Source organism: Primulina eburnea, chromosome 17 (genome assembly GCF_022965805.1).
Source record: "Primulina eburnea isolate SZY01 chromosome 17, ASM2296580v1, whole genome shotgun sequence".
In the NCBI taxonomy this organism is placed as follows: Eukaryota; Viridiplantae; Streptophyta; class Magnoliopsida; order Lamiales; family Gesneriaceae; genus Primulina; species Primulina eburnea.
The window spans coordinates 659622-678281 of NC_133117.1; the positions used below are offsets into that span (position 1 = coordinate 659622).

Genomic DNA, 18660 nt, shown 5'->3' on the forward strand with positions numbered 1-18660 from the left:
TTCTATCGGTTTTTTGCTGTGTTACAATAGGAGCTGCATTTTTTTTTTGCACTAACATGAGATTATATGCCAGGACATGGACAATAGTCTATTAAAGATGAATAGGTATTTTATTAAACGGTTTTATGAATTTTTTTTCGTACGAAAAATCAATAATATCTATATTTAAAAAAATTATTATTTAAATAATTTAAATAAAATATTCATCTTATTAATTAATATGTTATATGTCAGATGTTCCAGAATTTCAAAAGACTGTTAAATTGAGAAAATTTATATTATTTATTTATAAAATAATAATAACTTTTTATTAAACATTATAATCATTACCATTCTTTTAGATTCTGTACTTTTTTTGAATCCCCATGCTCTGTCTTGCTCTCCCTTCTGTTCCTTCCTCTGCCGGGTTAATTATAACACTGGCAGGCTTTTTCTTATTTACATTTCAACCCATAGTTATTTCAATTATTGCCAACATACCCTCTTATATCTGTTTAATTACAAACACGTTCTATATATATATGTCAATCATAATTTTTAGTTATTAGGAGACATATAATATATCTTCGTAGATATAGAACGAGGAGATAAAAGTTTATGTAAAAAATTAATTACCAATATATATTAAATGTTTAGAAATTACTTAGCCATTTCTCGTTTAATTTGAAAAATATTTGTAAAGTAGGTCTCTTGTGAGACGGTCTCACGAATATTTATTTGTGAAACAGATCAACACTACCGATATTCACAATAAAAAGTAATAATCTTAGTATAAAAAGTAATATTTTTCATGGATGACCCAGATAAGATATTCGTCTCACAAAATACGACTCATGTGACCGTCTCAAACAAATTTTTGCCATATTTCTAACACATATTTCTTTCAATCCAAAATTTTTATTTTTACTTTTTTTAAATAATAATACGATTTCGGTGTATATACACTATGCCTCTTGAAAAACACGTCCCATTTACTGAAATATATCAAATAAAGAATCATTTGTCATTAACCGAGTATAATGAACAAATAATTGCAAGATCACCTACAACAAAATAAAAATGTAATGCTCAAAATGTGTAGGTTGATAGAACGAAATTATGAAATGTTGCATGAAGAAGTGACTGCATCCGTGTCTAGTATTCTACCGCACTTGCGGTTGTGGCTCATGAAATGTGGAAAATTTACAGTAACAAGACCGCACCCGTAGTGCCAAAACCAGCGCACCTGCGGTCATTATTCTGAAATTTTGAATGTGATACAGTAGGGTGAGCGCACCCACGGTACATAACTGAGCGCACCTGCGGTCGATGATTCTAGAAAATTGGAAGGGGATGCCGTGAGTTGACCACACCCGTGGTCAAGAAGGAGCGCACCCGCGGTGCTCTGTGCGAGAAATCCACCTTTGATTCTTATGTTGACACTTGTCCTAAGCCATGTACATATGTTGTGTTGTCTTCATTTCCTCCTTATTCCAGCCTAAGAACCGAGAGAGAGATTTCAGATAAGGGGCAAGGTTCTTTCATTTTAGAAGCTAGCTTGTGCAAGATCTACTCATCCAAATTTCAATCCGAGTTCAGATTTGTGTTGTTCTCATCAAAGGCTACAAGAGGATGTAAGTATTGTTAGATTTCAGCACGATTCAGATTTCAGATGTTGGGGAAATTATGATATCATGGTTAGGATGTGTTATTATGTTTATGGTGAAGGTATATTTACAATCGGATCGAAAAAATGATATAGCATGTGAATATTGTGAATTTCAGCATGTCTTGAGTTGTGTATATGCAGATTTCAGTATGATAGATTATCTACTTGAGAATTAGGAGTTATTGTGATGATATGTTATTGACTATTCATGGTTGAGAGTTGATTATTGTTGATCGGTATCGTAAATTTATGCCGTTATGCCGTCGAATTATATCGAGGTTGATTATTGATTTGTATATGTGTTGCTTTGAGTTAGAGATTGACAGAATACATCTTGAATGTATCATTTCAGAGTTGATACTGACAGATTCGGCATCGAGACTTCGATTACAACAAAGACTGTGCAACGAAAGGTATAATTCATGTGAATTCGGGAAGATACAACTCGAATTAGATTTGATTTGAGTTTCCCAAAATCACATACTAGACTGTTGTTTATATTTTGTTATGCTTATCCTTTGTTTATAGATTTATATTCAAGCATTAAGATAGGAGAGTCATTGGCAGATTTGTCAAATTTCTAGATGTTCGGTGATATCGACGCATATGAGCAGATTGACTCCGATTGTAGAGATTCGATACAAACATGGCCGAAGTCTAGGAATAAGATGTACCGCCACCACAATTGGGAGGGTAGGTGGGAGACTTGTTACGTCTTATTCATACCGGGATCCCTAGATTTAGATACGAGTCGAGTTAAAGAGTAAGAGTCGAATTGTTTTATCTTTATTCACTAATGTGTCATAATTACGGAAATATGTGTTATGATTTATTATAAAATTACATGACATGCATGTATACATGTTTTATACTGGGATTTGTTCTCACCGAAGTTTCCGGTTGTTGTTGTCTCTGTATGTGTGCATAAAAACAGGGGGGACAGGATCAGGGTCCAGAAGAACTTGACAAGGACGAGAGATCAAGATAGCGTGGTGATTTCGGGCATAGAAGATTACTAGTGATTTTACATATGATCTGTAGTTTGTATTGAACACTAGTTGGTATGAATGTACTGAAACAAGACATGTATTTATGTTTGTTGAAATAAAATAGCGTAAAATTGTGCATGATTTATATACATTTGTTTATGTTATTAAAAGAATTTTTTTTATGACCCACATTTTTGAACAAAGATCCAATTAATCCCAAAAAGAATTGAGTTAGAGCCCGGATCCCCACAAAAAAGACATCATTTGATATTAGTATTATATATTGTCGATCTGTATGTATTGGTAACCCTCCTACTAATATAATAATGTGTAAACCAAATCATACTTGTCAAGTAAACTGTATTTGACAAATCATGTGTGACAAATTCGTCTAATAAAATGTTAGTAAGAAATTGTTTGCATAATATTTTGATTTGCGAGCGTGTCATGTGCAAATATGCATCAATTTATGTAAAAATGATAAAAATCTAACTTTTAAAAACACAACGATTATGGACACTAAATTTGATTGTTCATTAAAGCCTTCTAAACAAATACAACGCCGAAACGAAAGAAAGACAATAAAACTTGATGAAATAAACTCTAAACATGATTGTATATCAAAAAATCAATAGGAAATTACAAAAACATGAAAAAACATAACAAAATAATGCTAGAATATGTCTGAAAATTTTTGACTAAATCTATGAGAATTTTACGAGGATTTGCCAGGAGTTTTGCGATGTGTGTTATGTCTTCCATGTTGCTTTGGCCGATCATTTTCTTCTGAATATTGAGTAGTTCTCTCCATTTTTCCATGATTCACGATCTTCTCCTCTTTTCTCCCACGATCTTCTCTTCTTTTCACGATCTTCTTGACTTATATGAATAAATATGAATCGATGAGAATCTATCTGCCACATTTGATGGGCTTTCATAATTTAATTGACCTTTATAATTAAATAAAGCTTTCATAATTATATATTTTAGCCTAAACAGTAATCAAACACGTGATCAAAACCAAGAATTCACATAATCCACACGAACCTGAAATCATATAATTAGATTGTATTATTTTATTATTTCGAACATTATCATTTGATATTATTGGTTATTAATCATTTTACCCTTTTGATAGAACAATACGACAAATTGATGCCAATACCATCAAAATTCGGCAAGTTTTTTTTTGGTGTTTAATAGAATTGTTTCGTAATATGCCATCCCCTCTTGTTTGTGCAAAAAGTTGAGGCCGTTGCTCTAAAAACTCGTGGGCAAAAACGTCACTACACTAGTTCTGAATAATGGCCAATCCAAGCACGGATTTTGCATAACGTGCCAAATCTCATTTAAGTTCGAGCTTATTGACAAAGAGAGAATGGCATCCACTGTCTTTCTTTTTCTTCGTCTCTTTATTAGTTTGGTTAATGGGATTTAATTGGTAAAATATTTGTTCTTACTGTTATAGAATATCCTAAATATTTATATAAGATCGTCTCCCAATACACATAGTCAATATAAAAGTATAAACTTGTGTCTATGACAACAAACACCACTTTAATATTATCTTAAATCTTGATATGCCACGTGGGTACTAGTAGAATCAATCCATATGTAGTGAGAACATTATACCAAACAATATACACTTTATTACGTCGTCTTATTTATTTTTATCTGTCATTTTTTTGTCACTCGTATTGATTTCTCTTCGTCTCTTACTATGTACCAAACGATGTCTAATGTAAGTTACTTCCATACAGGGACGAAACAAACACAATAAAAACTTATGTGAGACGGTGTCATAGGTCGTATTTTGTGAGACGAATATCTTATTTGAGTCATCAATGAAAAATTATTACTTTTCATGCTAAAAATATTACTTTTTATTGTGAATATCCGTAGAGTTGACCCATCTCACAGATAAAGATTCGTGAGACCGTCTCATAAAAATCATACTCAACCAACATATGTATGTGTTTGAATAAACAAACCGAATTGTAGATAATGTTTTTGTGGCTATTGGCTCGCACAGTTCATTATAAAGCTAATAATTATCCCAACAACCAATACAAAAATCACGAGGCAAGTTTGAATTTTTGTATTGGAACTTTTCTAATACTCTGGTAGTCTGGTACCATACAATATGATACACGTCTCACACACACATATATTATATAGATTGAAAAGAAAATTTGAAATAATAGATTTAAAATTCATGAAAATACATTTAATTTTTGCCAATTTTAAATTCAATCTATGATTGATTTTATATGCATCAAATTAAATATATATTTGTTAACTAAAACTCTTATTAATCGTCTTACGATTCAATTTTGTGAGATATATTTTTTATCGAATAATGGAAATATATTATTTTTATGTTAAAAATATTTTTTCACTGTAAGTATAAATCTGATCAACTCATTTCATATATATAGGTCCGTGAACCTTGTCCCTGATATTATTATTCGAAATTCATATTTTTAATCTATTTCTCAAATAAAATTGTTTAATTAATTGAAACGGAGTAAAAATACCATTCATTACAGGCAAACTTAGGGGGTGTTAGCCGCGATATTTCTCTTCGAGTCGAACTGATTTCTCGGGTTTTAGATTTTAGGTTTCGGTGTTCACCTCGATAAATTACAAAAGCCAAAATTATGGGGTAATCTACAAATACACAAACCAAAAGGGGGACTTTGATAATCCCCACAATTAAGTCTGCAACTAACGTACAAAGTTTACTTCTCCAATTTGTCCACGTGATAACCGATAAGCAAATAAAATAAAAGGGCAGTTTTTTAAGAAAAATATTAAATTAAATTAGTATAAATTTACATATACAGACAGCATTTTGCAAAATATTTCTAAAACGTGGGACACCCTCTGTTGGTGCACCCTACCTAGAAAAAATACAAATCACAAAAGATAAAAGATTTCCCACCCAATTATAATATTCCATCCAAATAAAATAAAATAAAAACTAACAAAAAACAAATGGGAAAAAAAAAGGAAAAAAAAGAGAATAAAAAAAGCATCAAATTGTGAGAATATTTACAGCAGCTCAGACCATTCCCCCATGCTTGAATGTGAGAGAGAAGAAAGAAGGTTTAAGGAAGGGTTTAGGTCCACCAACTGGTTGTTAGAGATTGAAACTCCATAACCAAACATTATCAACACCACCAAAGAGTTTAACCAACAACAATAACAACAGCTAAGAAATATATTCTTTTATTATCGTCCATATATATTCTTCCTTTCTATAAACCAAAACAAACCAAATAAAATGGAGGGATGAGGGATTTTAGATGCTTGTGAGTTGTGAAGAAAAAAGTGGCGATTTTTATCTCGTTGGGTTTCAAGAATTAATGGGTAGACTCCTTTTAGGGGCTTATTTTCATGTAGCTTTGTGTAGCTAGAGGAGGAGTTGAAAACAGAGAGAAGAACCCACGCATGTGTGCGTGCGTGTGTGAATTTCACACGTGGGAATAAGTAGAAAGATTGGTGTTTTTGAGGTTATTAAGGTAGCGGAGTTTGAAGGGATGTTGATATTGTCCCTGCAGTCTGCTTTTCTTACATGATGTTAAATATAATAATTATATTACATAAACAAAGCGGGAAGGAAAAGGGGTGGTTTTGTTTTCTTTCTTGATAGTGTTGGGATCTTGGGATTGTGTTTCTGGAAGATTTTTTTTAAGCGGATCGGAGGGGCTTGTGTTCCCAACAAGCCACACAAGTCATACTAGTTTTTGCAGGTTTGTGTTTTAAAAATATTTGACTTTTTAATCTATTTTATGCTGTAATCTAAGCTGGGGAAAAGAAGCAAATTTCTGGAAAGTCTCTTCATGGTTTTTGGATTAGATGATGTTGATGTTATGATATTTTTACATGCTACTGTCTCTATTGAATTATTGATAATTTTTAATTCCTTTTCTCGATGGATTTATGGAGTTTTTCTTTCTTTTTTTAACTTTTAATTTTTTGGGTCCTTTTCATTTATGTTTCTCTTGTTTAAAACTCTTAATTTCATTTGAATTTTGTTTTTATTTTGGAAAATCCTCCCTATCTTTTGCGGGTTTTGGGAATGAAGCTAGAACTTTAGTTTGAAATGGTCAAATAGCTGATTTTGAAATTTCTTCATCATTTTTCGGTTGATGCTTTATGATCAATGAGTATGTTGGTCATTGATTTTGTTTCTCTGTATTAAACAAAATTGAATGCTGTTTGTGTGTGTATTATCTGAATGATTCTTGACAGTGACGCTAATTTTTTTAACAAAAGCTGCTGATTGCATCCTTATTTTAGTTGTCCATTAATAGGCGTACAGATTACCTTAAAATTGGTAAATCTATGGGTAGAAGTTGCGCATGTATTATTATTATAATTTGTGAAGAACTTTATTCTCTGCGGTTGCCACCACAAAATTGCTTACAAAATATATCAAAATGTTAAAATCCTATCCATCTGTTTGTAATTTTCTTGAGAATTCGACGCCCTCTGATTATCTTCGAATATTTCTAAGGTGGGAGATGTTAGCCAAGAAGGAAATTCTTGAAACAAAATTCATGGCTTCATATTTTCCAACATCAAACAGTCAAACCGATGCTGCAACGATGCTCTATTCAAGGGATACTTTGCCTGGTTCTTATTCAGAAACACCAGTTATTCCCGGAAACACGATGATGTATATGAATTTCTCGCCTTCCTCAGCCCCGTTTTCCGATGCACTTACTGGGAATTCTCAAAGGCAAAGCACCTGTTTTGGGATTCAACTTGCTGACAATTCTGAGCGCGGCTCATCTCAACAAGAAATAATGCTAAATTTTGGAGGTTCTCGAATTGTAGAGCATGATTTAAGCTCGTGGAAAGATGGTAGAAACGAGATGCTAATGATGCACCCCATAAATGGTGCTCCCAGTGTTCTTCAAGGTCAAGGATTATCTCTCAGTCTCGGTACACATATACCCTCAGGAATGCAGATATCACCGATCCCGTATCAGAATGATTCTTCCAGTTTCTCTCCGTTCTTGGGTCCGAACCCAACAATCTCTAATGATGAGAGAGGTGGGAACCAGTCTTTCGAAGAAGACGACAATTCACGAACTAGGCAATTGAGTTATAATGAATATATGCTTTCTTGTATTCAAGGAACCAGTGCTGATGCAATAAAAACGGATTCATATGGCATGTCGAGTATGTCACAAGCCATTCCTGGCTCAAAATACCTGAAAGCTGCACAACAACTGCTTGATGAAGTTGTTAATGTCAAAAAAGCTATGAAGGAACAAAATTCCAAGAAAGAGCTAGTAAAGGACTCAAAAGAAGCTGATGGGGGCTTGGAAGATGGTGTTTCAGATCCTTCTCAAGCAGGGGTATCTTCAGTTCCACCTGAGTCAAGCAGCAACTCCACCAATGAACTTCCAGCTGCTGAGAAGCAGGATTTGCAGAATAAATTGACAAAGCTTTTGACAATGTTGGACGAGGTGATGTTGAGTTTTCGTGGTGTTGTGTTAAGTTTTTCTTTTTATCTGAAAGTCTTTCTGAGATAGCTTTCAAGTATGATAAATTATATTCATTCTGCTCAGTACATTAGAGATGCTTCATTGTTACGTTTATATTTCGATACCAAAATCAACAGAAGGTTTAGGTAAATAATGCACGTAGAACACAAATATTTGATAATGTCAATGAAATATTCCTCGATGAAGTAATATGTATTTGATTGACGTGTTGTCTTATCATTCTTTTGTTTCTGCAAAAATTTGAAATCATGATGCCAGAAGGTTCATTTCTGATATGGAGAACTATTTTCTAGAAAACTGCTTACTGTAGAAGTTTATGCATATGAAAATGGTTTGCTATATATATTGCAATTGTCATATGGGTTGCATAATTTCTCTGTCATGGTTGTTTCTTATTCAATTCATATCATTTCAGGTTGACAGGCGATACAAGCAGTATTACCATCAGATGAAGATAGTGGTGTCTTCCTTTGATGTGATAGCTGGACCTGGGGCAGCTAAACCGTACACAGCACTTGCCCTCCTCACAATTTCTCGCCATTTTCGCTGCTTGCGTGATGCTATAAATGGCCAGATTCAAGTAGCACGAAAAAACCTTGGTGAGCAAGATGATTCTTCAAATGGCAAAGGGATCGTTATATCCCGCCTACGTTACGTGGACAAGCAACTCAGACAACAGAGAGCCCTTCAGCAGCTCGGAATGATGCCACAGCATGTGTGGAGGCCACAGCGGGGACTTCCTGAAACATCTGTTTCAATCTTGCGTGCTTGGCTTTTCGAGCACTTCCTCCATCCGTAAGTTGTATATAATATGCTCAGTAGCCGTCTCTCGTTGTGTGAGCCACTTTGGAACGATTAAAATGTGTGGTGCTTGATTTGATATACCTTGCAAATGATTTGAGTTGCACTGATACTTATAATTAATAACAAAGTCAATTTCACTTATTAAAGAGCAGTAGCTGTTGGTTGGTATCGATTGACTCCGTATTAATAAAAAGTGACACTTGTACTGCTGATCAATTCAAAAGATTTGAATCGCATTGTTGCTAACTGGAATAGCTTTTAGTATAGTAATTAGTACTCGTTTCCTAACATTTTCTTTCGTTTATCCACTCTCTTAATCTCACCTATGTGAGTCGTCTGTGAAATTCTGCTATTTAACATGTTACTTTGGTTTTGTTCTCCAGATATCCAAAAGATTCTGACAAGATAATGTTAGCGAGGCAAACTGGACTAACAAGAAGTCAGGTAGACATGTTTTCCATCAACACAAATCATTATTACCAACTTAATGTGGGAGAAAATTCTAACTTTTATGAGTTGTTTGTCACCTAGCACAACCATTTAGTCCATTTCTGACGTTTTCGTGGATTATATAAAGATTGAAATTTTATGGCTTGATTAGACTTTGCACTTCAATGTTTCTTTTTTGGCTCAATTATGGCACCATCCTCCTCTGGTATCTGTTTACCAGTATTTTTCATCTCTTTCTTGGTTGCCGTCTGCCTTAACAGCCCTTCTCGGACGGTTTTTATAAAAAAAATTGTGTAGTAAGGATGGACGATGGGACAAACAGGACAGTCGTATCTTGAAATGTATAAGAACTTGAATTCTTTTAATTTTCGGAATATGTTAATTTTTAGACTACCTTCAAACATTAAAAATTTTGTTCCTTGGATAAAATGTGCTTTCTGTATAGCATTTCCTGATCTGCAATTGGCTGCATCAGGTCTCAAACTGGTTCATAAATGCCCGAGTCCGGCTTTGGAAGCCCATGGTTGAAGAAATGTACAAAGAAGAGACTGGTGACACGGAAGTCGACTCTAATTCTTCATCAGAAACCACACCAAGAACCGTAAAAACCAATGGCAAAACATCTCGGGATAAAGGAGAAGATTTTCGGCAAACCTCTGTTTCCTCTAGCCAGCACCTTGCCTCGAATTCCATTCCCTTGCTTGACGTAGAAATGATGGAACCAGACAACAATCCCACTTTCCAACCTCCAAGCAAGTACTGTACAAGAAAATCAGGAGACAGGCAGAGGCAGATTGATGATACTACTCTTTTTCATGATTCTATGGGACATTCAAATTATGGCGCCGACCGATTTATCGAAGCTGCATACCATATTTCGGAATTCGAAAGATTTGGCAATGGGAATGGAAAGATTTCACTCACACTAGGATTGCAGCAGAGCGCAGGTGGTAACATTCCAATTTGTAATGAAAGTCGCAACGGTTTTGTTAATGTAAGAGGATCTGATGCATACAATGCATCAGATTTGGCTATGGAGACTGAGACTGCAGAATTCGATTGTTTGGATTCGGAAAACCGGCAGCAACGGTTCGTCCCTCCTACCCGTCTTTTACATGACTTCGTCGCATGAACCAGTGAAAATGAGCGACAAGAGATGGTGAAAGGTGATGAAGTTTGAAATCTGTATTGGAGGTTAAGGGGAGTTTAGTTTCTTCCATTCGAAATATGAATGTATATTATAGAAAACAATTGTGAAGAATTGTATGTTTTGTATAATATGGGAGTTAGCATACTGTAATTTTCATGTATTATTGAAGAATAAGGGAATTGCCTCATTCCACGTTAATATTTTTTTAAAAAAATTTTATTCAATGTTTGTTATAGAAAAGATATTATAGATGATTATTGATATTGTTATCTATTCAAATCTGTAAATCTACTCTATAAATAGAGGTCTTCAGTGATGAATAAAACACACAAAAATCATTCTCTCTTCTCTATATTCTCTACTATTCACAACACGTTATCAGCACGAGTGCTCTTCAAGGTAAAATTTATAAATAATTTATTTTTATTCTTGTATGAATGCTCTTGAAGAAGCACAATATTTAGATTTAATATTGATGCTCCCGAAGTAGCACAAATTATATATTTATGTTGATGCTCCTGAAGAAGCACAACTTTTAATTTTATGTTGATGCTCCTGAAGTAGCACAACACGACTTTATGTTGAAGATATTGATAGATCTATGAATAAAATATTAATGAATAAGATTTATCAATATTCCCGAAGAATCTTGATCTAAAATCATAAAGATCTATCAATATCTATGAACAATATTGATATAAAATATAATGTTATCATATTCCTGAAGAATTTAGATAACTATCATATGTTTCGACAATATTCTTGAAGAATATTGATTATAAATGTATTGTTGTTTTGATTCAAGTTTTTTTTTTTTTTTTTTTTTTTTTTTTTTTTTTTTATCATATCTTGGATTGCTTGTTTAAGATTTATATTATTTGGATTTTGATGTTTTAACTAGTCGCTAAAATATTGTGTGAATACTAGTATTTACTACTTCCATGATATTTTTTTTTTTTGAATCAATCTCATCACTATGTTTGATATCAACAGAACCATAATATTTTAGATTCTTGAGACTTTCATCTTCTCAAATTAATAAAACCAAATCTCACCAAAATTGGATATATTCGACTTTCAAAAATTGTTGATCAAAAATCTAGTTTTTGACATTTAAAATTTAAACCACTTACTTTCGGAATTCTCGCGAATCACGATTCATAAAATCAAGGAAAACGAGCTTTAGATTTGAATTAGAAAATCAAATCTATTTGTAATTTGAAATTATTTGACTTCCAAATAATTATAAAATATATAATATTTTGATTTCAAACTATTTAAAACAATAAGTGTATCTCTCTACCTTTTCCTAATTAATTTTTATTACAAATATAAAAATGTCATCTTAAATAATAAACATTTTTATATTTGTGCATAAAAGGGTTTTATTTTTATTTTTTTTCTTTAGTTTATAATGGTACAATTTGTAATTAGTGTAATTTGTAATAGATACATAAATTATTAATTGAGCGCATCTCAATGTACACCTGCATCGATGTTAGTTTAACAAATAGAATAACAAAATTTCAAAATTGCACAGTAAAAGTAGTAACATGCATAATTTGTTATAATACTTATTTTCAATATATATTATGCAATTTTACTCTATTTATGTCATGATTCTAATTATATAATTTTTTTTTTCTTTCTTTAAGTTGCAATGGCGAACATCACCAAACTTGAATTTGAAGCACTTGACTTGACTGGAAAAAATTATTTATCATGGATTTTGGATGCCGAGGTCCACCTTATCTCTATGAATTTAGGAGATACAATAAAAGAAGGAAATGAAATGTCCCAGCAGGACCGTGCAAAGGCACTTATTTTTCTCCGTCATCACCTCAATGATGGGTTGAAAGTCGAATATCTCACTGTGAAAGAGCCACGAGAGCTTTGGAAAAATCTAAAAGAAAGATTTGACCATCAACGAACTGTAATTCTCCCAAGAGCCCGATATGAATGGATGCACCTACGGTTACAAGATTTTAAGTCCGTAAGTGACTATAACTCTGCATTATTCAAGACTAGTTCCACACTGATACTTTGTGGAGAGAAAGTAACTGATCAAGACATGTTAGAAAAAACATTCTCCACTTTTCATGCTTCAAACGTGCTCCTGCAGCAGCAATATCGTGAACGTGGATTTCAAAGGTACTCTGAACTCATCTCATGCTTACTAGTTGCTGAACAAAACAATGAGCTGCTCATGAAAAATCACCAAATGCGCCCAACTGGATCTACACCATTTCCTGAAGCAAATGGAACTACATTTCCTGAAGAATATGAAATTGCATTTCCTGAAGTGAATGCTAATTCCACTAAAAATCATAACAATGAAAGTGGACGTGGACGTGGATGTGGGCGTGGGCGTGGGCGTGGGCGTGGCCAAAGAAGATACTATCAGCAACAAAATGGAAAGAAACATAAAACAAGCCACCAGCAGTGGAATTCCAATAATGAAGAAGCAAAGGAGAAGAGTTCCAAAGTATATGAAGAAAAATGCTATAGATGTGGAATGGAAGGGCATTGGTCTCGTACCTGTCGTACGGCAAAACATCTTGTGGATCTATACCAAAAATCAATCAAGGAAAATGGAAAAATGGAGATAAATTTTGTGGACAATGATGATCCAATTGATATAACTCACTTGGACGTCTCTGATTTCTTTGCTAATCCAGATGGAAATATAGATAATTTGATTGGTGGTGGTGTGTTAGAAAATAATGAGTAATTACTTTCATTGGTCTTGTTCCTACTTTGAATTTCTATTGTTTATTAGGTTATCGTGGTCTCGTTTTTATTTTGATGTTCAGTTCATGTTTAGGATTTGTCATGGAGGTTTATTTTGTTATTCAATAAATGTTTTCATTATTCAATAAAATATTTAATTTGAAAGCTTTACGCATTATTTAATTTAGCTTATTGAATTATATTTTTATTTTAGATTAACGATGAGATGTCAGGATGAATGCTTAGTGGATAGTGGTACAACACATACCATTCTTCAAAATAAAAGGTATTTTTTGGAGTTAACATTAGCTGAAAATAATGTTACAACAATATCGGGTGCATCAAAAATTATTGAAGGTTATGGAAAGGCAAAAATTATTTTACCAAATAATACAAGCCTATATATTGAAAATGCCTTATATGCAAGCAAATCCAGTAGAAATTTGCTTAGCTTTAAAGACATCCGCCGAAATGGATACCATATTGAAACATTAAATGAAAATAATTTCGAATACCTTTGCATAACATCTATTATATCTGGCCAGAAGCAGATAAAAGAAAAATTATGTGCACTCCCTTCTGGAATGTATTTTACAACAATAAAAACAGTCGAAGCAAACATTGTCACAAACCAGAAGTTTGTTGACCAACAGAGCTTCAAATTATGGCATGATCGACTTGGTCACCCTGGGGCAACAATGATGCGCAGAATAATAATTAACTCACATGGACACCCTCTAAAGAACCAGAAGATTCTTTTACACAATGATTATCCATGTGTAGCTTGTTCACAAGGCAAACTAATTATAAGACCTTCTCCTACAAAGATTGATGTTGAAATCCCAACCTTCTTGGAGAGAATTCATGGGGATATTTGTGGGCCTATACACCCACCATGTGGACCATTTCGATACTTCATGGTATTGATTGATGCGTCTACTAGATGGTCACATGTTAGTTTGCTTTCAACTCGAAATATAGCTTTTGCTAGATTACTTGCGCAAATTATTAAATTACGAGCTCAATTCCCAGATCACTCAATCAAGACAATTCGTCTTGATAATGCTGCTGAATTTAAATCGCAGACATTTAATGACTATTGTATGTCAATAGGGATTTCAGTTGAGCATTCGGTTGCTCATGTCCATACACAAAATGGCTTAGCAGAGTCATTCATTAAACGTTTGCAATTAATTGCTAGACCATTATTGATGAGAACCAAACTTCCATCATCTGTGTGGGGACATGCCATATTACATGCTGCATCATTGATTCGTATAAGGCCAACTAATTATCACCAATACTCACCCTTACAACTTGCTTATGGTCGAGAGCCTGATGTTTCTCACCTTCGAGTATTTGGTTGTGCAGTACAAGTCCCCCTCCCACCTACACAGCGAACCAAAATGGGCCCACAACGTAGACTTGGGATTTATGTGGGATATGATTCACCATCTATTATTAGATTTTTGGAACCTTTAACAGGAGACTTGTTTACTGCGAGATTTGCAGATTGCCACTTCGATGAATTGGAATTTCCAAATCTAGGCGAAATAAAGTTGTGTCCCGAAGAACAACAAAAGATTTGTTGGAATGAGAAAACACTATCTCATTATGATCCTCGAAATAATCAATGTGAGCAAGAAGTTGAAAGAATCATTCACCTACAAAGAATTGCAAATCAATTGCCCGATGCTTTTGTTAATACAAAGAATGTGACAAAATCACATATACATGCAGAGAATACCCCTGTCAAAATTGATGTCCCCATAGGACCAGCTATTATTCAACCTGCAAATGAATCTAAAATACGCCAGAAGCGTGGTCGACCAATTGGTTCAAAGGATATTGTACCTCGAAAAAGAAAGGTACAAGAGAAAGAAAATTCAAAAGCTCCCGAAGAAGAAATCTTGGATGATATAGTAAGAGAGATCAATGAACCAAACTTGGATAATATTATTCCTGAAGAATCAAATTCTCATGAAAATAATGAGATTTCAATAAATTATATATCATCTCGAAAATTGTGGGATCGAAATAACACAACTGTTGACACTGTCTTTGCCCTAAATGTCGCCCTTGACATCATACATGATGAAGGCCCAGAACCACAATCCGTTAAGGATTGTCAACAAAGAGATGATTGGCCGAAATGGAAGAAGGCCATACAAACTGAATTAGACTCACTAGAAAAACAAAAAGTGTTTGGACCTGTAGTACGAACACCTGAAAATGTAATCCCAGTAGGATACCGATGGGTTTTTGTACGAAAGAGGAACGAAAATGGTGAAATTGTAAGATACAAGGCCCGACTCGTAGCCCAAGGTTTCTCGCAGAGACCTGGAATTGACTATGAGGAAACATATTCACCTGTGATGGATGCCACTACTTTTCGATTCCTAATCAGTTTAGCAGTATCAGAAACTCTTGATATGCGACTTATGGATGTTGTAACTGCTTATCTTTATGGTTCACTTGATAGTGATATATATATGAAAGTGCCTGAAGGATTCCAACTATCGAAAGAAAATGGTGAAGCACCCAAGGCTATGTTATCAATAAAACTGCATAAATCCTTATATGGATTAAAGCAATCTGGTCGCATGTGGTACAATCGTCTTAGTGAATATTTGTTAAAAGAAGGATACACAAATAATGCTATTTGTCCATGCGCTTTTATAAAAAGAACAGATGAGGGTTTTGCAATTGTGGCAGTATATGTTGATGATCTAAATCTTATTGGCATTCCAGAAGAGCTTACTAAAACTGCCAATTATTTGAAAAATGAGTTTGAGATGAAAGATTTAGGAAAGACAAAATTTTGTCTCGGATTGCAAATAGAACATTTGCAAGAGGGAATATTTGTTCATCAATCATCATATACAGAAAAAATATTAAAGCGCTTTTACATGGACAAGGCACACCCATTAGCATCACCCATGTATGTTCGATCACTTGATGCTAACAAAGATCCTTTTCGACCACCTGAAAATGGAGAAGAAATCGTTGGTCCAGAAGTACCATATCTAAGTGTCATTGGTGCACTGTCATATCTCGCAAATTGTACTCGCCCAGATATATCATTTTCTGTTAATCTTTTAGCGAGATATAACTCATGTCCAACCCGAAGACATTGGAATGGTGTAAAACACATATTTCGTTACCTTCGGGGTACAATTGATATGGGATTATTTTATTCGACAAAATCAAAGTCTCCTTTAGTCGGATATGCAGATGCAGGATATCTTTCTGATCCACATAAAGCTAAATCCCAGACAGGTTATGTGTTTACACGAGGAGACACTGCTATATCATGGAAGTCGGTGAAGCAATCCTTAACAGCGACGTCTTCAAATCACTCTGAGATCATTGCAATGCATGAAGCAAGTCGGGAGTGTGTGTGGTTGAGATCTATGACACAACATATTCAAGAATCATGTGGACTCCCAACAGCCAAAGATGACCCAACAGTAATATTCGAAGATAATACTGCTTGCATTGCGCAGTTAAAAGGAGGCTACATCAAAGGTGATAGAACAAAGCATATTTCACCAAAGTTTTTCTATACACATGAGCTTCAAGAAAATGGTGATATTGACGTCCATCAAATTCGCTCAAGCGACAATGTAGCTGACTTATTTACAAAGGCATTACCTACTTCAACATTCAAGAAATTGGTGCACAAGATAGGAATGTATCAGTTGAAGGATATCAGATGATTGAGATCAGGGGGAGTATCTATTGTTGTACTCTTTTTCCTTCGTTCAGGTTTTCCCATTGGGTTTTACTGACAAGGTTTTAACGAGGCAGCATTTGAACTCCCACATCTCTTAGAAGTAATTTGCTGAGTAGATAATCATCTAAGGGGGAGTGTTATAGAAAAGATATTATAGATGATTATTGATATTGTTATCTATTCAAATCTGTAAATCTACTCTATAAATAGAGGTCTTCAGTGATGAATAAAACACACAAAAATCATTCTCTCTTCTCTATATTCTCTACTATTCACAACAATGTTATCATTGTTCCCATCCACAATATTATTTTCGATATTCCGGATCTCAGCACCATTTACGATTATATCAATTCCAACTTCATTATTCTTCTTTGATGCACCAAGGGTTCGCTTGGTCTGTAGATGTGATAATTAAATGATTAATAATTTGATTGATAAATGTTTGATATGATAAGATATTTAATTTGAGAGATATATAATATCATGTCTGGTCTGAAATTAATAAGATAGATAAAATCATGATAAATGTAGTAATGACCAAAATATCCTTCATCTTAATATTTAATTTATTTCTCATTATCATTTTTTCTTTCCCAAACCTACCGCCTGTTTTCCGAAAAATCACATGCCAATTGGAAACCCTCTGTCTTTTGGTCGTCCCAGAAGATTTAAAGATGAGATAAGATCCGTGAAAGATCTGAAGCGAAGATCCAACATAAAGCTTGAGCATGTTGTTCTGAGCTGTAACAGATGTATTTATCAATAATCACACGTAGCTTCAAAGCTGTAATTTATCAAATTCTATTTTCAAATGAGGATTTGGTTGTTCCCTTTCCATTTCGAAGTTCTTCAGCAACGTCAACGGCACGAGTCTTCTGAAGAAATTAGGACAATGACTTAAAGAAGACCCACCTGCAATTTTGTTATTTCAAATCAGGGGTATTTTGGTGATTCTCTTTTTTGGTGTAGCCGGATAGTTTTTATCCTTCTTCGGGTTGATGAGATGCTAGCATAAGGATAGTACCCTCACACCACATCTAAGGGTTTAATTTTGATTTGGACATGTGGGGTCTACATAAATTTATGGACCCCACATATCCAAATCAATTTTGGGCCCTTGGATCTAGCATTAAGGTACTACCCTTATGCTAGCATGAAATAATCCCCTTCTTCGATGCCTGGATTTCTTCTCCAACACAAATAGTAAAAGTTGTTAAAGAGATAGTCAATGTCAAATTTAAAAATCAAAGCAAACAAAATATTAATAAATAATCCAATCTTAATACTTACTACTTATCAAACTGGGCCTAAGTCTATTCGATGGATCTCAAAATTGTACCTACTAGTAAACTAATTCGTCACATCAGATGAATTTCACCCGACGATCATCCACGGTTCATTGGTCAAATCCACACTTTTTGTAGGGATTTCTTAATAATCCAATAGACGATGAAATTCATCGGATGTAGCAAAGAATCCGCCGATCCATGCAATGGAATATGTTTTTCTCCAATACTTGATGGGGGGCAAATTAACAAGCCTCATTGCGTAGAAAAAGACAGGCTTAGTATATAACACACGATTTTAATATTTTATTTCGATAAATAATAGCAAATCACCGACTTTCT

The 18660-nt window shown here is 34.1% G+C and overlaps 2 protein-coding genes and 1 long non-coding RNA gene across 3 annotated transcripts; all 3 read left to right on the top strand.

Annotated features, from left to right (window-relative positions):
- The first annotated feature begins 1429 nt into the window (after positions 1-1429).
- Positions 1430-2666, top strand: LOC140817745 (uncharacterized). The gene is made up of 3 exons (XR_012114880.1): positions 1430-1613; positions 2001-2061; positions 2583-2666. It is a non-coding gene; the product is annotated as an uncharacterized lncRNA (long non-coding RNA).
- Positions 2667-5661: 2995 nt separating this feature from the next.
- On the top strand, positions 5662-10761 carry LOC140817673 (BEL1-like homeodomain protein 7). Its single transcript, XM_073177381.1, has 5 exons — positions 5662-6392; positions 7160-8120; positions 8575-8954; positions 9347-9407; positions 9889-10761. The coding sequence occupies exons 2-5, from the start codon at positions 7167-7169 to the stop codon at positions 10543-10545; spliced, it is 2052 nt and encodes a 683-aa protein (XP_073033482.1). The 5' UTR covers positions 5662-6392; positions 7160-7166; the 3' UTR covers positions 10546-10761.
- A 1462-nt stretch (positions 10762-12223) lies between these two features.
- LOC140818688 (uncharacterized) lies at positions 12224-13294 on the top strand. The gene has a single exon (XM_073178730.1). The coding sequence runs from the start codon at positions 12224-12226 to the stop codon at positions 13292-13294; it is 1071 nt and encodes a 356-aa protein (XP_073034831.1).
- Positions 13295-18660: the final 5366 nt, after the last annotated feature.

Bases quoted from the DNA above. Each gene is read 5' to 3' on its own strand.
- LOC140817673 (XM_073177381.1), top strand. From the start codon at position 7,167: ATGTTAGCCAAGAAGGAAATTCTTGAAACAAAATTCATGGCTTCATAT. The intron at 8,121-8,574 runs GTGATGTTGAGT...ATATCATTTCAG, and splicing joins TTTTGACAATGTTGGACGAG to GTTGACAGGCGATACAAGCA. The intron at 9,408-9,888 runs GTAGACATGTTT...TGGCTGCATCAG, and splicing joins CTGGACTAACAAGAAGTCAG to GTCTCAAACTGGTTCATAAA.
- LOC140818688 (XM_073178730.1), top strand. From the start codon at position 12,224: ATGGCGAACATCACCAAACTTGAATTTGAAGCACTTGACTTGACTGGA.